The 24,817-nt window shown below is 41.6% G+C and overlaps 1 protein-coding gene across 18 annotated transcripts in view; it reads left to right on the top strand.

Moving 5' to 3' along the window:
* The window catches only part of myo18ab (myosin XVIIIAb), a 168,488-nt gene that overhangs the window by 32,039 nt on the left and 111,632 nt on the right, over positions 1-24,817 (top strand). For 7 of the 18 annotated variants that reach the window (XM_039791360.1, XM_039791353.1, XM_039791346.1 and 4 more), the window contains exons 1-11: positions 3,090-3,218; positions 7,962-8,070; positions 8,466-8,498; positions 9,566-10,804; positions 13,842-13,904; positions 15,378-15,509; positions 16,976-17,041; positions 17,904-17,991; positions 23,266-23,372; positions 23,944-24,120; positions 24,591-24,801. In XM_039791360.1, the coding sequence (XP_039647294.1) occupies positions 8,032-8,070; positions 8,466-8,498; positions 9,566-10,804; positions 13,842-13,904; positions 15,378-15,509; positions 16,976-17,041; positions 17,904-17,991; positions 23,266-23,372; positions 23,944-24,120; positions 24,591-24,801 (2,155 nt within the window). In that variant the 5' untranslated portion in view covers positions 3,090-3,218; positions 7,962-8,031. Of the gene's footprint in view, positions 1-1,041; positions 1,222-3,089; positions 3,219-7,961; positions 8,071-8,465; positions 8,499-9,565; positions 10,805-13,841; positions 13,905-15,377; positions 15,510-16,975; positions 17,042-17,903; positions 17,992-23,265; positions 23,373-23,943; positions 24,121-24,590; positions 24,802-24,817 lie in introns of those variants that run through there. The other 11 variants (XM_039791290.1, XM_039791282.1, XM_039791377.1 and 8 more) reach the window with 9 other exon arrangements.

Raw genomic sequence — 24,817 nt, 5'->3', positions numbered from 1 at the left:
TTCCATTCATAATACTTGCAGTCACGTTTGAACACACTGTTACATCACTGCATTTCTCTCCTCGCCCTTCTCACCCCACCCTCTTCTTTAAGCTACACTCTTATTACCGAAGACGGAGCCGCGTGTAGACTGTCAGCTGGACTAAAGCTGTCACTCATTCATTTCACAGCACACTTTGTTTGCACTTGATCTATTTCACTGTGCTGTTCCCTCCCTTATAATACCATGGCAGCCGCTGGGACATAATGGATAATAATGGAGGCTTTGTGTGGCTGCAGGATTCTACAAGCTCGTGGAGCTTTTCCTGGTTCTCTGGCTCCATCTTGTGGTCCATAGGTAGAGGTGGTGGGAATCAAATGGAGCTGCAGTGGTTGTTGTCTGCTGTCTGGGGATATGTGTCCTTAGTGGGTGGATAGTCTACTGTGTGTTAAGAAGGATTTAGTTTTGCTCTAGTAGTGACAGATGGAGAAAAGATCACTTGATGTGTTGCTCGTCTAGGAAAACGCATTGCCAGACCTTCCTCCACAGCGCTGCGAAGGAGGGTCTGGCTAGTCCATACAGCAATCTTGGATGGGAGAAAAACGTGCTCTGGTCTTTTTGCCATTTCTTTAAACCAATCATAATTGTCAGAGAGCCACAGTGCCTCTGCAAAAAAGCCTCGGGAAGGAACTTGTTTTGGTGGAACGTGTACGTTCAAAAGTAGTTTTAGTCGTGCAACAGAAAACTTAGATTGGACAGAACACAACATGCGTTTGTTGGCGTAAGAGGAGTGTAAAGCAGTGAACAGAGCTTTATTTTTTACTAATATGAGAATACACTTTTATATGAGCTTTTTATTCTACTGTAGTAAAGTTTTGAGAGGCAGCATAACATCACAAGCAGATGGCGAGCTGTTTTTCATTCATCGGCAGCCGTGACGAGAGCCTGTGTATTATTTCCGGTAACATGTTACCGTCTGCTTCTGCTTTTCTTTGCACTGCCGCGCTTTAAATGCTCAGACTTCTTCCTCTCTGCTCCACAGATCAGTTTCACACAGGAAGACAACGCAACTTACAACACATTCAAATGTAGACAATAGAATATTATAGTCCTGTCTATTTACTGAAACACATGGTAGGAAAGCAGAGCCAGGAGCAGGTTTTAGTCAGGTTTGATGTTCAGACAGCTGAGGTACTGGATGTGGGATTGAACTGCTGAATGATGACTGGACAAAATGTAAAGGTATGTTGCCAGCAGCCGATTGGACGGAGCATCATAACTCTAGTTTCTACAGATATTCAAGAATCAAGCGAAACTCAAATGTCTTTGAATACATTTACATTTTGAATTAGAAGAAATAGCTATCCAGCTAGCTGACACGGCTGTTCAGCTACTGCACTATAACTTCAGGCTGTCAACATCTTCAAAAACTATAACAGTGCAGTTTAATTTAGCCATTTTATGGGTAACCATCATTGGTAGAAGAAGTACTCATATCCTTTACTTCAGTAAAAGTACTATTACCAAACTGTAAAAAATACTCTGTTACAACTAAAAGTCCTACATTGAAATTGTTACTCAAGTATAAGACAGTAAAATCCTCCCATTTTAAAAGTGGAAAGGATCCAAGCAGTTGTGTGTTTAATGGTCTCATCATCTCAGCTGGACTTGTAGGTCCTTATATTGTTGGATAGTTTCATTCATAATAAAACATCAGATTTTATAAACTACATGTGTTTTGTGTGCAGAAATCTTAATGTGTAAAGTAACTAGAACTAAAGCTGTAACAGATGAATGCAGTGGAGTAGAATAGTACAATATTTCTCTCTGAAAAGACTCAAGTAAAGTACAAATACCTCAACATTTGGACTTAAGTACAGTACTGGAGTAAATGTACTTAGTTACATTCCACTACTGGTAACCATGATGCACCATATGAACGCTGTCTGCAACTTGTTCTCACAATGTAGTGTTTTCTGTTAAATTGAGGACATGAAGTTTCAATTATTTTAAGAAATGTCTATCTTCACCACCACTGCTGTACCGTTGTCCTTCTCCGTGTTGTTCCTTTGCATCCTGTCATTTCCCCCTGCGTGTTGCTTCCAGTACTGAAAACAATTAGTTTACTGTCTTATTAATTGTTATTTATCAAACAAACAAAAAACTATTTACAGTTCCAGCTTCTCTTAGCTGTGAGGATTTGCTGATTTTCTTTTTCATGTCATTGTAAATGGATTCTATTATCTATAGAATAATAGATCCAACAAGACATTTCAAACATAATTTTTGGGTATATGGGAAATTGTGACGGTCACTTTTTAGCCACACTACTGCAGCTTAGTGATGCACACAGCAGTAGTGAATCCAAGGGTTCACTGTGCCACATGAATGTTTACCTTTTAAAAGATGCTTTATAAAATCATGCCAACAATTATTATTATCATAATAGCTTAGTATTCTATGGGGGGAAAAAAAGGTATGTATGAAGGCTTTAGGCCGCCCTACACGTTATTGTAGGCCCAGTTTAAGATGCAACTTATTTTTATAGAATATAGGGGGCCCCTGCTCCGTCTCTCTTTCAGTTAAGCTTGGTTTAAAAAACATTGAAGACCTCTGTTATAAAGTTCAGTTTTCTGCTGATGTTTTCTTTCAACTAACTAAACTACTAAACTAAAAAATTCTGAGTGTCTTTTGCAATATGTTGCAGCCTTTCGCGATGGGTTTATTGCGCCAGTTGATATCGCGATGACGATTAAAAAGCGATATATTACGCAGCCCCACCTACAAAATGAGCATTGTTTTCATTGACGTGAACAGTCCCCTCAGCTGCGTTTACATGGATACACACACAGAAGCAGCTGAGACGACAGCAACTGCAGCAGCATGTGTGGGGAACAGTGTGGCTGCTGATTGGATGGTGGAGATGGTGGTGGTGGTGGTGTGGGGGGGGGGAGTTCATGGCAGACCTGTCCAGGCTGGAGAGCAGAGGCTCCTATTTTTACCCCTGCTCAACACCCTCATATCACAACAGCTGTCCCCACATCTCTTGTCTGTCCTCTGTCAGGAATAGCCGGCCTATCAGAGCGCTCCCCTCTCCTTGGCTCTGCTGTTTCCCTCTCCACTGTGTGTCTCCAGCCGGTTGCTCAGATCTCCTTGACTCTGGACAGTTTTTGACTTTTTTATCGCTGACCTGTGGGAACGATTTGGATACAGGAGTTGTGGAATTACTTCACTAACAGGTAGAACAGCGTGTGATAACTTGTAACGAGAAGCGGGATCTTTCGTGGAAAATAGCGTGGGCCCCCTCGAGGTCCCACAGCCGGTGACACTATTTTTAGACTCCAGTTAGCTGAGGAGGCAGCTTGAGTGGTTTGTGGAAAGTAGCATTTTACAATAGTGGCTTTTGCGCCATTGTGACAGTTCCCCTTTTTCCTACTCGGGGTGTTAATCAGTTAGAGTGGTAGAATTTAGAAGTAGACGTTTTTTTGAATAGGATGATGGTGGGAAATGTAGTTGAGACTGAAATTCTAGTGCACATCCATGTTGTGTTTTCAGTTCATCTTGAACATATGTCATTAGCTGTGCTACTCTGATAAGGTCTTTATTGTATGAAGGGGCCTAACTTGCCCACCACCAGGCCTAAGCCAATGGGAATTATTGTTTTAGTTTTTTAAACTACAGTTACAGTGGGACGGCTCGCTTGGAAACTTAGATGTAGTCATATCTTCAAATCTCCAGTTAGATTTTAGCACTGACTTAATGTAGGGCCCTATAGAATCTGTCTTATTGCTTTTTTATATTCTCAATTTCGCGATTTCGTCGATTATTCTGTTATCACAGAAACTACTGGACTCTACATTAATGCTGCCATCAGTCTGTGACTGGCCCCAGCCGGGCCCTTGTCGGAAATAAAGACACTTGCCACCGGGCTAAACAACTTTTTTGGGGGGAACCACTGGTGTGTATGTTACTTTGACTTTGAGCAGACTTACTGTTTACATGCAAGTAGGGCTAGGTGATAACTCTGGATTATTGTTTTTGGACTTTAGGGCACATTGTACCTCGATGATTCTTCATTCTCATCATCATCATTCTACACATTTCTGTTGTTGAAATGTCTGATCCCGAGATGAAGGTTTTGTTTTACAATAAGGACAAGTTTGGTGTCATCTAATGCCTTGGAGCACAACTCAGTTATTTTTCATACACCGCTATGTATACGTGAAAAATCTAGGAACGGATGATTTCAACCATATTGCCTCGTTTTCATAACTCTACTGTATATATTATAGCCTGTTGTGACAGGACTATAATATATAATTTCTTTTATTTATTTAAAAGGTAGCTACAATGCTCATCAATTGACATTTTTAGTTTACACTCAAAATGTAAATGTTCCAGTGTTAGCAAAAAAGCTAATTTTCATCTGTAGTCCCTTGGCAGGTCAACACATCATCATATTACATTAATAAAAAGAATACAAGAAAGATATAAAGCAAATTAAAAAAGAAGAGGAGAAAAAACGAGAGGGACAAAAAAATAAAAATAAATAGAAAAAACAAGTACAATACAAAGAAGGGCAGTATCTAGGATGAGGTAAACCAGCTATTGATGATTGCAGTTTTGAGAGTTTTGAATCCATCTTTTGAGTGTGATTTTAAATAATAGATAGCTAGTGCTCTCTCTGAGTTCAGTAGGAAGGCAGTTCCAATAATTTGAGGCCCGTACTGAGAAGACTGTTTGGCCAAACTTACTACGTCTATACTGTACAACACAGTCTCCCCTGGTGGCTGCTCTAGTTGCCCTGCCAATGCTGTTCTTCTGTTGTATAAATTCACTCAGTGGTGGAGGTGCAAGCCCATGTAATATTTTGAAATTGAGGCAGGCATCTAGATAATGTAAAAAACTGTCAAAATTAAATAAGTTGTATTTAGTAGTGATATGGCAGCGGTGACAGCTGATAGGTTTTTGCTCTAGTTCCCCTCCACGTCTGCCTTTTGTGTATTCACATTGAATAAAGATTTTTTTTTAGATAGACCATTAACATAATTCTTCATTCTGAGATCAATTGTGAGCCTCATAAATGTGTGGCTAAAATGTTATCGAGTTATTGTTAACGATTTCCACTTCAGTCTTCATAAATCTGGAACAAACCACACAATCATTGTAATAAATATACAATATACTCCTTACATATTCCTAACATGCTAACTCACTCTGCAGTAATATTATCAGATGATCAGAGGTCTTCCATTGGGTTACCAGTATGTGAGTCCTGACCCAGGACCAGGACAAATCAAATCTGTCCTGTTCTATTGTCTGTGTTGATATGTCTCATGTCTAGGTATGTCTCACACCTTCATAGAGCTGGGCGATATGGAAAAAAACAGATATCACGATATTCTTGATCAAATACATCGATACTGCAATGATATTGTAGGGTTGACAATTGGTGCTTTTGCAAAATATTTTCTACAGTGAGATTTTAGATAATCATCATTTCAAGTTTTTTTTCCCCAGCTATATACTGACTGTGTTTACATGCATACACAAAAATAGTGTGATGTTAAAGCAAATCTGCAATTCTTCAAATTATATTCCCGCAACAGATTTTCTGAGAAAATTAGGTTAGTATGTGCTTGTTATTATCAGTTTAGAAATGGTAATTGTACATCACAATATCTTGATATAATCTCCTTATGATATGATTCCATTGAAAGACGATAAATTATCATACTGAATTATTTCCCAGCCCTACACCTGAGGGGACCCGCGTGGGTTCTCTATCGGCTCTGACATTGTTGCTGCTCGGACTGTTAAGGTTGACCATGTTTTGGATCTAATTATACATTGAGTATATTTGGACTGGGTCCCTTTCAGATGTGCCTCCTTTCTTTTGAAAATGAATTGATGCATGTTGGGTTTGGTTTTCCCATGGGTCTGCTTTAGATCAGACCTCTACCCCAGATATTACCAGTCCACTACCAACTGGGATTTAGCCACTCGACTGTTAACACTACTACAGTAAGAAGCAGCTGCTCGTTTATGGTGGGATGCTAAGTGTGAGCTTGCTTTTCGCTCTGTAGACATGAACTCTGTTGTCTCCATTCCAATGAAATGCAGTCTCCTCCTGTGTACATTTGCTATGTGAAGTACACACTTGAGGTCCAGCAGATAGGCATTCATCATTCACATGATGGCAAGTAAAGCAACAGAAATGGTAATTGTGAAAATATTCCATCATGAAATGTGCTTACATTCAATGGTCTCCTGGGAGACAGTATGGTAGAATGGTTTGATAGTTGGTGTTGCTTATTTGTACATCTTAGTATTAAAAACAAGAGGTTTGTGGTCAGTGTAACGCTTATCAGTTCAATTTTCTAAGCACAAACGGACATTTGGAAAAACAGAAAAATGGGTTCCAATATCCAATTTTTAATTTTTTTCCGCCTTGACAAATTAAAAAATTGGATCTTTAACCTGTTTTTCCAATTTTATGTTTTTATTCAGAGGGCAAGAAATTTAGAAAATTACAAAATTGCGTCTGGGCTCCAATTATTCAATACTGCAATGGTATTCTCTTCCTCGTTCCGCCTAATGACCTGCATATTCCACAAAGTAGAGGAAGAGAATACCATTGCAGTATTATGAAAAATTGGAGCTCAGACGCAATTTAGTAATTTTCTCAATTTCTGGTCCTTTGAATAAAAAACAGGAAATTGGAAAAACAGGTTAAAGATCCAATTTTTTAATTTATCAAGGTAGAAAAAAATAAAAAAAATGTATATTTGAACCCATTTTTCTGTTTTTCCAAATGTCCGTTTGTGCTTAGAAAATTGAACTGATAAGCGTTACACTGACCGTTTGTGATGTGTGACTTCAGCAGTACTGTGGGTACTATGTGCCTTGTTAGGCTTTCTCTAAGAGAGTAATCTAGCCCACAGCCCTGTCTAATCCAAAAATAAACATGTTAGTCAGTGTGCTAATTCAGTGACCACTGATAAAAGCCACTGACCGCGAGCCAGACCTGGACACTGTCCCAAACCCAGTGAAAGGCTAAAGGCCTGCAGTCCAAGTCAGACTTTTGGAGACCAGCTTTGCTCTGTTTTGTGTAAAGATGAATATGATACATTAGACCTGGCAAAAAAATCCTTGACTTAACCCTTTACAATTTCAACTTGGCAGACAGTTGTTTAGAAGCAAACCACACCTGTCCTGAAACAGTGTGACTACTATCCCAAAAATGACACTGCCTGTTTTTAGATTGTGATTAATGTATTTGTCTACTGATAGGGAGTTAAAACCAAGGAAGGAAAGATCACATCGCAGTCACATTGTATCAAATCCATACAGTGCCTACTCATCTGACAGCAATTGGCAGTGGTAGTTTACATGAAAGACCTTTTAGAGTTCAAAGGTGGGTTTTAGTGTGTAGTTTTCTTTTTAGATGGAGATCGGAGGCTGTAGTGGGGAGGGGGCAATATGGCTGAAATCATCCGCCTATGCACCTTTATGCTGTCATGTTGATTATATGATGATATAGTAAATGATCTGGAGAAACGGTTTACAGTATTTTTAGTAATTAATTAATGGCGAATCCAGTTTTTTGAATATCTGGCAGATAAAAATACTTTATTTCATTGATCTACAAATAATATAGGAACATCCAGATATACAGTGTGACTAAATCTATGACTGTAGACAACTTTATATTGTCTCATGGTATATATCATCATATCGGCCAACCTGAAGCTCAAGTGACATCATTTCATGGTAGTTAAAATGTATCGTTCGTAATCCCTGAGCAGGTGCTGGCATCGCTTTGGTTAGAGCTAATGCTCCTGCTCTAATCTCCTGTTCATCCTCCACTTCTCCTAGTCCCTATGCACTGCTTTACCATCAACATGTGGCTCTGCCCACATTGAAAATGCAATGATTCCCATTTCCATTCATCTGTCTTCTCACCATTCTTCCTCTCTTAGCTCCCCTCCACCTCCTCTTCCTCCTGCTCTCATCTCATCCGTCACAGCCCATGACAGCAGATCAGCCAACATGGCATTCTCACATCGCTTTTCCTTCTGGGAGCAAAAGGGAAGTCTCATTTGGACATTTCATAAAGCACTCTCACACTGCATGGTATTACAGTGTTTTGCACTGTGCATTAACATGTGTGTCTTTAGATGCGTGTGCCCTTTTGCGTGTATCACACTAAGAATGTAATGGCTTTCACTCTCATCTTGTTATATGTTATAGCAGCTGTGACTCTGTACCACCTATGCCATTTGCTGGACACTTAACCATCAAATTGCAAAGCGCATCAAATTATTAGTTCTTGAAATAGTTAGACATCCTGTATCTAAAGAAAGATGTTGCAGTAAAAGATCAGAAAATGTGCATGTTTGGAGGTTTGCACGGTGTGATGGACAACAGCTTCATGTAGTGTTGAGGTTTTGATCTAGTTTTCCTTTTTATATCAACACATTTAGATTAAAGAAGATAACAAGCCAGGAAGCAAAAGTGTAAGTAAAAATGGTCCTTTTTACTTGTGGTCGTCCGATTCATGTTAAAGCTTTCTTAGTCTGCCAGGGTCAATCCAGCTCTTGTGATATTTCTAGGTGTTTTTTGGAGGGAACTATGTCCAATTTCTTGATCTATCGTAATACATATTTTTAGGTAGAAGTCGACTCATTGAAAGTTAGGATCAAACGCATAACTAATTGAGATCAGACTTGGCAAAACAGTGGTGTGCAAGAACATTTTTATATTCAGATCCTGAACCTCTCACTTATTTCGGTGAAGTTTGCTTGCATTAGTGTTTATTGTGGGATTCTGAAAACCCCTCTTCATGTACACACATCCGTCATAATGCACATTTCAACCTGATGAATGGTACCTGTACATGGGTTAGGTGCTTGTTGATGAGATTTGATCATAGTAGTCCAAAATGCTACAACAAGTTTCATTCATTCACAAAAATGTTACCCAAGAGATGAATGAAGAACTTCACACTGCACAACAGGACGTCCTGCTTTTGGACAAAAATAAAATACATTTAGGAGTGTCAGCAGTGGTATTGGGTGTAAATGCAACACGTTTGCTTAAATCAAGAGGTTTGTTGTAGAAGTGGTTCTTGCATAAGGGCCCATTGACTTTGAGGATAGAAAATAAGTCAAACTGTTTGAAAGCATTTTTAAACTGTTAAAATCATCCAGGCCTCCCAGCACCCTGCCTGACTAAAGACCCCTTAGCCAGTCACGGATGGGTGCTCTATCTGTTACAGCTGTAGAAATGTGTTGAGGATGACTTGTGCTTGTAAGAATATCTTCATGTCATACTGTAAGCAGCTGGTCATTTGGTACTAAGTTTTAACATATTACCCATCAGTCAAGTCTCCTAGACATTCTGGGTTCCTCATAGCATCTTAAGTGTCCTGCGAACGCTCATGAAAATACCTTTTGTTGGATTTCAGGGTGTATTAAGCAGCAAGCTGTTCAGTCCTCATAAATATTTTGATCATTATAAACATGATGCCTGGATTTTCTTTCAATATTCTCGCTTATACCTCCTCTCTTTCCTCTCTGAGTAGTCAGACAGTGAAGGGCTGCCCAGCCGGGCCAAGTCTGTGCCAGCTCTAGACCCTGGCAGGGGGTTATTCCGGTCAACAAGTCCCCCATCAGTTTCCCATACGGAGTCGAAAGCCCGGGTCAGGAGTCCCTCCCCACCTAAAGTCAGGACACCTGTTAAAGTACCTGAACGCTTCAAAAGCCCTGAGCCACTGTCAAAGAAGGCAGAGCAAATTAGGAGTCCTGAACCACCACAAGCTCCTCTGAGCCCACAGCCAGTTATGAACGGTGAGCGAGAGCAAAATGGCATAATTGGCAAAAGCGTGGCCAACGGTACAGCCAATAGTGATATTAACGTTCCAGGCAGCAGCACCAACCAGATGGATACCACGGAGGACAAGGGTCTGACACGTAAGAAAGTAGTGAAGGTGGTTCGTCGAGTTGTCAGGAAGGTCCTGCCCGCAGAAGAGGACGAGACCACTGTGCCAACACAACCATCAGGCAAAGCACCACAAGCAGCCAGGCCTACTGCCGAACCAGTTAAAGCAATGCCAGCACCAGCTCCAGTGCCGAAGGCCCCCATGATGTCAGGGTTCTCTTTTAAACATGACGCCGTCAAAACGGAAGACGACATTTCACGAGGGTTGACAAACCTCATGGTCCGAGGCAGGACAAGGGAGCCCCGGCCACGAATATGCAAGGATGATCGACCAGAAAAATTAGAGTTGGAGAAGATAAATGAGAAGAAAGAGGAAAAGGTTGTTGAACCGCAGCAGATAAAAGAGAAGAAGGAGGATAAAACCACCGTAAAGCCACAGGAGGTCAATTCCAAACCTACAAACTCTGGTCCAGGCGTACAGCTTGTCAAATCTCCTGTGGCTGCTGTAAACCCAACCAGTATGGCTTCTGAGCATGCGGCACCAACATCTTCCAAATCGACCCATTCCAGACCCTCATCTCTCCCACCAGTTGTTGGCTTTATCCCGGCTCCTAAGCCCTCACCCTTGTCACCGCCTCCTGGCTTCATACCTGCACCAAAACCAACTGCTGCAACAAAACCCGCCTCTAAAAATCTTCCGTCTACCACCCCAGTGGCCCAGAAATCTTCCTTTGTCTCTCCTTCATCACGTTTCATCCCAGCTCCTAAACCCTCTCCGCTCAAAACTCCTGTGAGCCCCGATCCTCTCCGTCCCACTCTTAGTCCACTGTCTCTCCCTCAAGGAGTCATTTCAATTCAACAAACTGCTGTCAGTCAACAAGAGGTACGCAGTCCACACTTAGCATGTCTGGTCAATATGTGGGACATTGGTGTGGAAAGCGCATGGCCATTTGAAATGCATGTTTGAAATATAAGAGCACTTTAGAGTTTGTTTACTGACACCACGCGTGTGTGTGTGTGTGTGTGTGTGTGTGTGTGTGTGTGTGTGTGTGTGTGTGTGTTTTTGTGTGTGTGTGTGTGTGTGTGTGGGGTTGTGTGTGTGTGTGTGTGTGTGTGTGTGTGTGTGTGTGTGTGTGTGTGTGTGTGTGTGTGTGTGTGTGTGTGTGTGAAACCTCGGTGAGGCACGGTTTTAGAGTCACTTGATAGCCATTGTAACCTAGCTACGAAACATGAAAAAGGAACACAATATATTGTTAACCTTTCCTCAGAATAACTAGGGAAACGTTAGACACTAAAAGAATACTTTGCTGGCCTTCTGTTCAACACAAGAAAGGGTTTCAACATCCAGGAGTGTTGTGTGTCTTGTAAAGTTATAGCTGGAATGCGTTGGTTTTCTAGTGTGCATGCTGAATAAAGCACCTTTGGACATTTACTTTGGGAGTACTACTAACACGGTCTCTTCAAAAAATTCCACAATAAGCCAAGATACTACAGTATGTAATGATGAGTGTTCAGAGTGTCCTGTAGGCAGTGTTGGGAAAGTTCACTTTCTACATGAACTATTTCAAAGTTCAGTTCAACATTTTTAAAATGAACTAGTTTACTTCATACTTCAAAATTTTGAACTAAGTTCACAGTTCCACATTTTTTTTCCATATGTTGCTTCAGTTCAATGTGCCGTTTCAGGTTTGCTGTGGATGTGACTGAAGTGCGGGCAAAGTTTGCCCAGAAATGTACGATTTTTCCCATCCTCACCGACCTTGTCATAAAACTTGTTTAAATTATCAAACAAAGCCTCCCTCGTCTCCATGCTGCTTTTATTTTTGATGACGCATGCGGCGGTGCGACACTGGTGGCTGGTGTTGCCTGATTGGGTGTTTTTTTTCGCTACATATTAAGGCCTGTTTACGAACTATCATACCTCTATGAACTATCGTTCAATGAACGCGTTCAGGCACAACACTGCCTGTAGGAAACAAAAGTCAAGACAGTGTTTGATGGAGGACATTACATTTTGGTCTAGAACAAGAAAAGGGTGTGTTGAACGTTTTTGCATAATCCCCAGTGGGAAAGAGACTGTAGTCAATGTTGTGCATTAGCCTGGCAAGCTAAACGTCAGTAATGAATCTAATAAAGCAAAATTAACAGCTCAGGTTAGGTCCAGGTCTCAAATTTTGCGGAACCACTTGGGCTTACCTGAGTCGAGTTATAAATATGCGGGTTAGGGTCTCAGCTTGGTGCATAGGCGGAACAAGACGTGATTAACAGACTGCCATGGTATATTGGTGGTCCCCAATGGATGTTTTCTTCATGGTTTTGGTAGCTCGCTCCCTGACCTTTTCTGTGGTGCAATGACCAGATCACAATTTCCTCTTGACCAGTGTCTTGTGAAGTAATTACTGGAATGCCATGAATTTAGCTGATAACTTTTTAGCTCCCAAGGGGATAAACCCTTTAGATTGTAAAGACCTCATGCTTTTTTTCTATTACTACCCTTAAGATAAACTACATACAAATAAAACTGTCTTATATGTTGTGTCTGACATGTTCAACAGTCAGAAGATTTTGGTCTTTTGTCTTTTGTTTCTGGGCACTGAACAAGTCAAGTCGTTTTATTTTACAAGTGCTCCTGGGCAGGAGTAGGAAGTATTTGTTAACTTCCTGACCACAATTTCCCGTTCTGGTGTCCTATCAGTCACCGGCATTTTATTTCCTCATCAACTTTCTAACTACTTCAACAAACTTGGTTTGGCTGTCAAAATAGCAAGTTGTTAATTTGTTACGGATTATAGAGGTTTTTGTGATTCTGCAGATTTGAGAAGATTGCTCTTTTTGAGATTTACGTACCTTAAACCCCTTTCTGTTGAGTCCACAGTACCATCAAAACAGAGAGGACAGTCACCACTTTTTTCACCCATTTTACAAAGGCCACAGTCCCACCAGACACTGCTCCAAATGAGGGACTTCAGTAGCCTAGCGTGTCTAGTCACCAACAGGAGATCCATGTAGAGCCAATTACTGCAGTGCTGCATTCAGGGAGAGGACCTCAAAGTATAACCCATGAACAGGCACAGATTGCACAGCTCTCCAGGAACTTTACAGATGGCAGAAATGGTCACAAAAAGCTGTTTTTTTCCCCTAGGCTCTTGTTGAATTTGTGCAACTAAGACTTGATTGGGTCTCAATTTACTCTAAAACATGCTGCCTCTCACTGACCAGCATTAGGAATCTGCTGCTAGATTCTCAAAGCATACCAGTGACCGTATCATATTTTGGGATTAAGGGATGTAGTAGATTGGAAATCCATTTTTTGCTGGAAAGATATTAACTTCCGTATTAGAAATATTCATGACACAAATTCAACCTCCATGTTGTACTTATTGCCATGATAAATATTTGTGTTGCATTAGGGTCAGGGTTTTGCCCCACAGGAACGCCAATATCTGTTTATATATTTCTGTGGTACATTGATTTGCTGTGCTGGGTTGGAGCAACTTATGTCTTGCAAATATTCTTCTGTTAACCAGTAAATTGTATTGGTGTGTGTGTGTGTGTGTGTGTGTGTGTGTGTGTGTGTGTGTGTGTGTGTGTGTGTGTGTGTGTGTGTGTGTGTGTGTGTGTGTGTGTGTGTGTGTGTGTGTGTGTGTGTGTGTGTGTGTGTGTGTGTGTGTGTGTGTGGCATTGGTTTTCTAGTGTGCATGCTGTTTGGAGCACCTTTGAACATTAACTTTTGAGATTCCACAATAGGCCAAGATGCTATGTAATGTTGAGTGTGCAGAGTGTCCTTTTAGGAAATGCTTGAGCCTTGAGGAATAAATCACATATTCACGTTTTGTAACTTTTTGTGTGTGTGTGTGTGTGTAGTCATGGGCTTTGCTTCAGCTCCATCAGTGTCAATGTGTTGCTGCTTTGACCTGTAGGAGGAGCCGCTCAGTCCCACCGAGGAAGCTCAGAGACGCCTGATGAGGATCTTCAATGCCCCTGTAAACCACCCTGCTGTCCATCTGAATATTATTAATGTCTTGTCTTGGTTTTATGTCTCTTTCTATGCCCATGTCAACTCTCACATGACCAAAAATTGAAAAACAGAAAATTGTGGTGCCATAGTTTAATGTAATGTGAAAGTGTAGTTTAACAGCACTACAGACTATGGCCTTAGACTGAGTCAAATCAACACTGCTGATGTTCCCCCTTAAAAAAAAACTGCATCATGAACGTCACCTGTATAGTTTTACAGCAGGGTTGTTGTATTGTATTATCTGATGGAGAATACAACAATATCAGAGTTGGCTGGCAGAACCTCAGCCCCCCTAACTTAAACAATGATTGCTCCGTTGGGCTGTTAGCATTATCACCATGCCTAACATGCTTAGTTTATTGGTGTATATTTATGGACGCTCACAGCAGAGGAAAGTATTAGCATGGTGTCTCTTTTGCCCTTCTGACTGGGACAAAACGGTGACTCCTGATGGAGTGAAATATAGTCCCCTCTGCTGGTGTCTGTCTCCAACGCTCTGCCCCTTACTTCTCCAGCTCGGTTTCTCAGGCTTTCATCATGCACTTATTGCTTACGTACCTCCTACTTATCTATTAACCATCGGTTCTCTCAAAAGTCTAATCTTAGTTTTCCAGTTGAACATTTTGACTCTTTGCTTGCTTTTGTAGACTCACAGTTTTCTATACACACTATCGATGTCCCGATGAACATTTTTTGGCCCCGATCCGAGCCCTGTAATATGGCGTAACTGCCAATATCGAGTCCGGTCCAATTATTTATCTAAATGTTGATGAAATATATATCTGACACATTGGCACACTATTAGGTTTAGAAGCGTAAATTATTGTTATGGAATGAATGAAAGTTTAACTGGACAATGTCACTCCTGAAATAGACGTTGTGCAATCAGCTGGTTTAACTAGAGAAGATGTATCACTCTGTTGGGGACGTTGGAACTACCCAAACACTAGCGTTTTTACAGTCAGTGCTGTGTTCTACCCTCACTGATGATCCGAGGAGGAGTACAGGGAGGACACAAACCTGACAACATACAAGTTTGTCAGGCTTGTCACTCAGTTACTCACAGAATGAGTGTCAGTTAGTGACAGCAGACATGACCTGCTGGCTACTAATGTGTCACTCTGACAGTTAACAACTATTTGTTTGAACTGATCTACACGTCCAAAAATCCTTGTCATTTTATCAATGTATAGGACTGATCACCACCCCATGGTTACTCATTGCAAAGTCATTTTCACTTTTCCATTATGCTGTCAAGTGTCCATGCTCTTTTTCTTTGTTTTTATGCACTACACTGCATTTTCATCATCCAAAGTTCCATGTTGACCTTGTCTTCTTCTCCTCCCGTTCTTCCCCTCATTCTCTTTTCCTTCTCTCCTCGCCGTACACACACTGCTTTTGCTGGTTGTTGTCTCACTGCGGTTGCTTTGTGGCTAAGCTGGAGCAGGCTGTCAGTGTTTCGTCTTCTGTCCAAGCCCCCGCAGCCCTGCAGCCCCCCCAGGTACCGCGGCCCTCCAGCCTTCCTCTGGGCCTCCTGGCTGGTGTTTGTACTCGTGTGACTTGTCGGAGTGTAAGGCTTGGAATCCTTCCTAACTTTTCCTAGTTTTCTCATTTCCCTTGTCTGTACTACAATATTCCCAACATGCTGAGACCAATACAAAAATCTGAAAGGCTATAAGATTTCTTGTAGGCATCCATCTTTTGATGTAATGGATACTATGTGGATTGATCCAGCCGTTTACAAGTCATTGATTCCAGAACCACTATTTGACTGATCAGATTTGATTATGTTTTATTTTTAGCCTTCCTGTGACTATAACCCTTCCTGACAGTAGGAGAATGTTTTTGGAAATTTGTTGGAAATTAAATTAAGGGAGAACCTGGATTATTATTTGGCATTAAGGGAACCACATTTTTAAAGAATGGTCTGAACGTTACCTTTATCAATGGTCTGGGAATAATGATACTAATTTCATGTCTGTTAATCCAGTACAGAGATAGATGTAGGATATATTTAGCTTAGGTAAGGTAGTGGAAAAGTATAGGAGTATGTAATCTTAAAATTTTTCATTTAAATGTAACCTGATGTGCCAAAAAAGAAAGGTGAAACCTCACATTGTTGGTTTGAGAGCAGTTAGCATTGGAGCTATTTTTTTTGGTGGACTGCAAAACAAAGACTGGTCATGGATGTATAGATGATAACTTTGTTAGGTAACACAGTACAATGCCTAAATAAGATGCCTGCTTCCAGTCGTTGTGCTAAATTAGGCTAAACATATCCTAAATATATGTTTGTACTGGAAACACAGAGATGAAATTGACCGTTAACTCATCTGATGCTGGGTTTGACAGCAAACCATAACCCCCCCCGAAGTCTACTTTCTAAACACAGATTATTTATTATTTTATCTCATATTTTACACACATCATAAAGTGTGACTTATTCAGTCAAAAGCTTTTTGGCAGGTCTTTCCTTGTTTTATCATTGACATGAGGTGCAATTTGTAACACAGTGGCATGACTTTCTTTTCACGCCGCATCAGGCTGATAGAAGCAACCTGCATGGGCTTTGTAGCTTCTGTTTAGACAGTTAGCATGCACGTGTGGCGCGTCCACGCTGTCGTGTGGCTAATTATTATGTTCAGCTGCTCCCAGTTTTCATTTCATGATGAATCTTTGTCCATGGCCCCAATTTTGTTTGTTGTCATGCAGGCATTTTTTTCCATGAATCTGTAAACATTTCACTGGTGAAAGTGTATTGTTAAATATTAAAGCAGATCTAGCATAAAGCCAGTAAGTGGATCGCAACAGGTCCTGACCACGCTTATAGTATAGCAGACTTGATTTCTCTGTCTGTCACAGGTGTGCTGGATAAGAATGATGAACTACACTTTGTTCAGATGCAATGCCCGCCTACAGCTATACATTTATCCGTGTGTGCTTATCTATGTTATCTATTTGTATGTGTGTCTGTACAACATTTGTTACTCATATCTAACTGTGACCTTTGACCTCTTCATGCTGGCCAATCCCCAGGGATCTGTGGAAGAGGACCCTGTGGCCCTCCTTCTGGCATCTCATGCTGCAGCTCAGCAGCCACAGGTCTGGCCTGCACTGCGCCTCCAGCCCGTCCCATGATCCCCTGCACCGTAGAATGCTGTGTGTGTGTGTGTGTGTGTGTGTGTGTGTGTCTGTGTGTGTGTGTGTGTGTGCTGTGTTGTGCTCTCTCCCTTTTGCTTGTGAAGTGCAGTGTGTCTTGTTCACTTTTCCCGTCCAAATGATGTGACATTTAGGCAGTCACCAATAGTTAAGACTCAATTGTTTCTTTTGGTTTACATCCAAAAATACTTTTCTTTAGTTTTTTGTGCGATGTGGTTAAATTAGGGCTGTCAAACGATTAAAATATTTATTCGGGATTAATAACAAAGTCCTTGCGTGTGTGTGTGTGTGTGTGTGTGTGTGTGTAACATGCATGCGTAATAAAAAGTACTGGGGTTAAATTGTTTATTATCCAGTTAATTTTGACAGCACTAGTTTTTTACTGTTCAGTTGTATTTTTGTTGTGTTCCGTCTTCACTTTTGTCCCCGTTGTGTCACTCAACTGAGGTAATCCCTGGTACGCTTCTTACCAGTGTTCCCTTTGAACCCCCTTCACACCCCCCTGAGGCTTGTTATATTGACATCTGTGTGGTTGGAAGTTTGTCACACACATGCACCCAGCACCCTGAAGGAGCAGCAGTGCTCAGTGGACTCTGAGACCCTTTAGTCCACTGTCATCCACTGCATGGCCGTCACGTTGGCAACCTCTTTCTTCCATAACCTTTCAGCATGTGCTGGTATCAAACTGGAAGTAGTGGGGGCTTCAGAAAGACCCAGTGTGACTATGAGTGGTCCAGTGACATGACAATAATTGTTTCCAGATACGGTCCAGTCACTTTCTCTCCTTGTTGTTTGTCTACCCCAGGTGAAGACAGAGGAGCAGATCGCAGCCGAGCAGGCCTGGTATGGATCCGAGAAAGTCTGGCTGGTCCACAAAGATGGCTTCTCCCTGGGTGAGATGGCCTTCCTCCTAAACATTTCACTGCAGAACATGTCTCACCTTTTTGTGGGCCATTTTTCTCTCACTGAGAAAAAAACAACAAAAAAAACAAACTGTGACTGGTAAATAAATTAGTTTATTTTTTAAACAAATTACATTTGCAATACTGAAAATGTAATCTTAATAAACCAGTGTTATTACAATTTTTTACATGACATTATTTGTGTTGGAATTTTAAAGGTGCCCTGCCACACATATTTCATTACCTTGTGGTAATGTCTGAAGTTCTACCATGGACTCTGTAACATTTTTTTTGCGGAAAAAATGCCTTGGTTACCTTTTTTCAAGCCAATCTATCGTACAGAAAGCCTGCAGGAAGACTCAATTTGTGCCAGTTCTCCTTAATATTCAACGAGCTAAGCTGCTTGACTCTGATTGGCTAACAGCTAGCCAATGAGAGCTTGGCTATCAGCATCCTTTACCCAGCGCAACTGGGCGAGCTCATGAATAGTAATGAGCTCAGGCAACACAACGTCAGACTGAGCAGCTTTTGTAATTGGCCTGATTTCTCCACGTATTTCTTTTCAGTGGCTAGAGCTGACAGAAGGTTTGGTAATGCGAGACTATTACAAAGATAATAGGATATAAATAGATTTTAAAATGAATTTATAATGAACTAGTGCTGTGCCCGTTGAAAACGGGCTGATTACTTGGCCTGTGGTGTTGCTGCTTGTAGAATTTATCAAAACCAAAGTGTACCCCAAAATGACTTACAGAAGGACCCTGAAGCACTTAATATGCAACTCCACTGTATCCTACTATCTATTGACTTAGCGTAGGCTACGTCTACATCAGAGGAAGACATAGGCGCCAATAACAGCACCCACTGAGCACCCACGTGTGCCAGACTGCCAGTAGGCTACATTTATTTAAAATTAAACATTGCAATTGGTGCTAAGTGGAGCGTCTGTCATAATGTGATTGGTTATGTCGCTGTCAGTCCCCTGCTCCATATCCTATCCACCAATCACAGCGTCTCCCCCCACACAGTGCGTGCGTGTGCGTTAGGTAATCAGAGTGAGAATTAAATGGACAGATTTGTTATTAAAAAAGCAAAGCTAATGATGCAAGTACATCGACGACATCCACCACCAGTGCAGAGAGTTCTTAATTTCCCACGAAGCTGATCGCGGTGGATAGGCTACCCCAGAGCCCGGACGGACCCTTGATCAAGCGATTTATTTATTTATTTATTTTTAAAGCCTAATTGGGTGGGGAGAAAGCTATGCCATAATCAGAAATATTATAAATATATATAGGCTATATAAAAGTAACAAATGTGTACAAAAGTTAGGCTGCAGTTACAAAATGCAACACGTGTCATGCGTGGAGTCTCCTCCTTTCGCACGCATCCCACCGGGCCTGCTGGGCTGAATAAACAAACAGCGCAGTTTACATGCTTCGTCCTTGTTGCATTATTCTAAACCGATTTCTGCAGTTCAAACAACTCGGAATTGTAGTTGAGAACGTCAGTTATAACGGTCCACGTGTTAAAAAAGTGTCGGTTTAAATCGGGCTCATAATTACAGTTAACGTGTCGTGTCGGGCTCGGACACAATGTGCTCGGGCTCGGGCTGGGTCGGGCTTGACTTTTTGGGCCGATCTAAGCTCTAGTGGTCAGTTAAACTTCTCCTCTCCAACCCTATCTGTATTTGTGAGAAGTGACGCTGTCCTGAGTTGAAACTTTAGGCCTACGGCTTTATTATCGAGATAATAGTGTGTTTGTATCGGCTGCTGTCCGTTTCCTAAGGTTCTGAAATGCAAACATTTTTTGACTACATTTTTTTTTTTTTTTTTAAAGGGCATGCGCGCGTGAGCACCCACGGAGGAAAACATAAATCGGCGCCTATGGAGGAAGACATTGTGCTTATATATTTACCTGACAGAGAACATTGCAGAATCAGAATGTAATCACAAAATATCACAATTAAAATGTGGAGTAATCAGACATTAGTGTCATGGACACAGCAGTGTGCTACCCCCCTGCCCGTTATGAGAGCTAATCAGCACATATCTGCGATCATCAACCACCAGAACCTGTGGTGTGTGTGTGTGTGTGTGTGTGTGTGCACGTGGAGAGAGAGAGAGAGAGAGAGAGAGAGAATACACACTGCACAGATACGTCTGGCTTTATAAGATAGATAGCCTACCTATAAGTGACATCACGCTCTGTCTGCACTTGTTGTAGCTGGTTGTGCTTTGCATGTGTGGGATTCTGAAACATCGTTAAATTCGGGAATTGTCGTTTGTTTATTCAAAAGTCAAAGACAGTCCAAAGTAGTGCTACTTTGCACACATTTTAGCTGCCAAAGCTCCGCTGCTCTCTCTCTCTCTCTCTCTCTCTCTCTCTCTCTCTCTCTCTCTCCCTCTCTCTCTCTCTCTCTCTCTCTCTCTCTCTCTCTGCTCCTGCTCACTCATTGAGCAGAGGGGGAGTGGCCAGCGTCTAGAACGGCAACAGCTAATGTGTGCTTTTTTTCCCGGATTTTTAAGGATAACTTTTGCATTTCTTATCCAAACAACGCCAAAGTTGGCACTGCACTTACTCGTGCCCATAGCAAGACACCTGTCAAGTTTGAAATCCATCGGACTAACGGTTCGAGAGATATGCGCTTAACACACACACAGACAGACAGACACACACACAGACAGAAAGACGTTCCTGGAATTATAGATAGATGTAGTTTTCTGAATTGTGTGAGTTTAAGAGGGATGTTTTCATAAAAAAAAATAGGTTGTAATGTTTGCAAAAAGAAAAAGGGAGCCGAAGTGAATGGCAGTGAACTTGCAGATATTCTGATGGGGAAATTGGGCGTACTGTTTCTCAAGTGTAATGTTTCCCTGGCTGTGTTATGATTCAGTTTCCCATTGGTCTCGCATCGTTGCTGGATTGTACTATATTCCCTTTCCCTTTCACATCCTAACATGTGTCAGTGGGGTAGCACTGGGCTGCTGGCCCCCCATCACTCCTCTGCTAATCTAAAATCTGAGGAATGGTGTGATTGGAAGGCGTGTATTGCTATCACACTATCTTGGCCTATCTATCTTGGCTCTGTATACAGTTTTTTTTTTCGATCTGCAGCCCTCCGGAGCAGATAAGGACGCCGGAGAGCTCCGCAGCAATTCAGCACAGGACATCCGGTTAATTTTCAAAATAAAATACACCATGCTCACGGCGGATCATATTTCCCTGCTGTACACCTTGAAAACGTCATAATGGATGGAAACAAACTGGTTTTGTGGTTCTGTTTATAGAAACTACATCCTGTTATATCGTGCGATCATACGTGAATTTCTCGAGATCTCGTGGGTCCTCATGACTTCAGCTGTCAGTCATGCCGTTATTGAAGGACAGCGGAGCACGGAGCCGATCCGCAGACGTTCCGCAGTTGGTGGAAACTCGGTGTTAGAGGTGTTGATAGGCGTCGTTTTTAACTTTGAACCAAGCCAGTAGGGCTGCACGATTATGGCCAAAATGATAATCACGATTATTTTGATCAATATTGAGATCACGATTAATTATCACGATTATTTGTTGATTTTAACCAAAACAAATTTTATTGTCACATAGGCTAATTATAACCGCTTTTAAATCCATATTGTGCTAAATTCCTACTAATACATCCATATTGTGCTAAATTCCTGCTAATACATCCATATTGTGCTAAATTCCTGCTAATACATCCATATTGTGCTAAATTCCTGCTAATACATCCATATTGTGCTAAATTCCTCCTTTATTGAAGGATACTGTGAAGGAGTATGCCATTTCAGCTGTTGTGCGACCGCTTTCCACACATGTGCGCACGCGTGAAAGATACACAACGCAATTTTTCTGTTTTAGCGGGCATGTGGTGCCTGGTATCTACCAGACGAAATAGCTACGCAGATTTCTGTGGCTCATTACACTGCCACTTACATGTCTGCGTTGCACTCTGATGCTCCGAAACCCACGTTAGAGGCAACATAAACATTGTTGCATGTCACGCTAGTAAACACTAATAACACGTTACACAGCAGGTAACGTTAGCCTAGCGTTAGCCACAGTAGTAACTGGATTAAACACGGCTAAAATGCTGACCGCTAAATGGTGTAGTGTGTCTGTATTTCACTGTAGAGGATTCCAACAACGGCACATCCAACAGTCTGCTGCTAAAGCTATGAGCTAAAAGACACAAACTAGCACTGGTCACTGCTGTTGTATGAAAAAGAAAACGGACGGGACAAAATGTTGCGTTTACTGGTAAACTGGTAAACATGGTGACCGGCTTATGATGACCGACTGCTACCTGTTGTGGAATTTTCCTCACTTAACTCTGTCCTCTGTGACTGTCTACATCTAGAAACTAAGCTGCGAGGTGCAGGGAACAACTCTGATTGGCTCATGGAGGCACGTGATTATACTGTGGTTTATGGAGCGCTAGATTGACTTTGCAAAAACTTTGATAAGGAGTGTTCTATGAACGGAATGACGCATTTTAAATATCGCACGATCACGCAAATTTGATCGTGGGAAGCCAAAATCGTGATCGTGATTAAAATTTGATTAATTGTGCAGCCCTACAAGCCAGGCTTTCTGTTTCCCTTCGCTTCCAGTATTTATGCTAAGCTAGGCTAACCATGTCCCGGCTTCGTGCTCAACACACAGACATGAGAATGATATCTGTCTTGTTGTCTTACTCTCTTAAAGAGTAAATAAGTGCATTGCCCAAAAGCTGAACTCTCCCTTTTAATGATTAGAAAAGCCTTACATTGTGTAGCCGTTATTCGGTCTGTCTTTAAGTTTGTTGCTTGTCTCCCTTTTGGCTGTGACTTTTAATCATTTGTTAAGTTTTAGTTGTATACTCTGCTGTGCATTTTACCTGGATTATTTTTATGACCACATCCACAATAACAGAAGAGACCGTTCTAATCTGTCAATCCACACATGACAAGCACACATTTCATTAGTGCTAGACACTGTGGAATATTTGTAAAAGGTAATAAGATCATTTTTTTTCTGTCAGCAGAGGGATAAGGTTGCATTGTCTCTGGTGATTGTAAGTGGCCTGAGAAGCTGTGCTTCCATCCATGTGGTAATCTGCAGGCTTCAAAGTTTAAAACGTGAAAATCATGAGCTTTTCATGCTATGTTTTTGCCTTTTAGTTAGCCAGTTAAGATAAAGGGATGAGTGTGAGCACTTCCAGCAGGCTAACAGCTGTCCGTTTTTTCCTGTCCTTTGTTTTGGCAGCCACCGTGGTGAAGACGGAGGCTGGCTCCCTGCCAGAGGGCAAGGTGAAAATCCAACTGGAGCATGATGGGACAGTACTGGAAGTGGACGAGGACGACGTAGAAAAGGTGAATGGGAAGATGGCTCCAAATTGTTAATGGTGTTGCAGCAGTAGGACTCTGTTGAATCCTAAATGTACAGTTTGATACACACTGTTCCATACCATTTTTATGCTTTTATATTATAACATTTTATATATTTTTTTTATAGACATCCTCATAGAATCAGATCTCATCATGTAAAGTGAGAACGTACATTATAACATTTCTATCAATGATCACTGTATTTTACAGTGTATCACAGTATTAGCAATTGCAAGAAATTGTATATATAATTGTATGTACTAGTGCAGTGCCTGTTTGGAGCGTGTGCCTGTTCGGAAAGGGCCGATTGCTTGGTTCCCAGTATTTTCTTTCACAAAGTTCGATAAGGCTCCGCTGCGGCTCATCTAGAGATGCGGCGTACCGGTTTCTCTCCTACTAGTTGAGTGGCATCATGGTCATATCTCTCTCTCTTTTTTTTTTTTTTTTTTTTTTTTTTTTTTTTTTTTTTTTTTTTTTTTTTTTTTTTTTTTTTTTTCTTTCTCTCTCTCTTTTTTTTTTTTTTTTTTTTTTTTTTTTTTTTCCCTTCCGTGTGCAGGCCAACCCTCCATCATACAACCGATCAGAGGACCTGGCTTCACTGCTCTACCTGAATGAATCCAGTGTGATGCACTGCCTGAGGCAGCGCTACGGAGGTAACCTCATCCACACCTACGCTGGACTCAATACGGTCATCATCAACCCCCTAAGCACACCCTCCATGTACTCTGAGAAGGTAAGTTTAAGACCGATGACGGGCAAGCTGATTTAGACCCAGTCTAATCAGACCTCCGTGTTTAACTTCATATCTTTAAACGTTACAGTTACGGCTGAAAATGACAACAGAAATAAACAAGTGTGCCAAATTCACATATCTCCGCAGTTAAAATCAGCGGCCATCTGTCTACCTGGAAGTGATTTTTGTGTAAGCATGACGTGATGGTGATTCGGTCCCTAGCCCATGGTTTTACAGGACATGTTCACCTATCATCTTTGGGTGTCCATGTCGTGTGAACAACACATGCAGAAAAAAGTGCAAAAACTCAATTTCGATTTGAAAACAATTAATCGTTCAGCCCTAACTGTCCCACATATTGAATAAGTGGCTCGGATTTGATCCCCTCTGTGCTTTTGTGTTTGTCCTTGTCCCGTGCACCCACCCCTGCTGTGTGTGTGTGTGTGTGTGTCTTCTTCCTCCCCCGTCAGGTGATGCACATGTTCAAAGGCTGTCGGCGCGATGACTCTGCACCTCATATCTACTCAGTGGCCCAGTCGGCCTATCGCAACCTGCTCACCACCCGGCAGGACCAGTCCATCGTGCTGCTGGGCAAGTCCGGCAGCGGCAAGACCACCAACTGCCAGCACCTGGTCCAGTACCTGGTCTCCATCGCCGGCAGCACGGGCAAAATCTTCTCCGGTGAGTCCTCACAAAA

Source organism: Perca fluviatilis, chromosome 2 (genome assembly GCF_010015445.1).
Source record: "Perca fluviatilis chromosome 2, GENO_Pfluv_1.0, whole genome shotgun sequence".
Classification (NCBI taxonomy): Eukaryota; Metazoa; Chordata; class Actinopteri; order Perciformes; family Percidae; genus Perca; species Perca fluviatilis.
The sequence above is the reverse complement of the archived record's forward strand: the minus strand, read 5'-3'. Positions and strand labels throughout refer to the sequence as shown.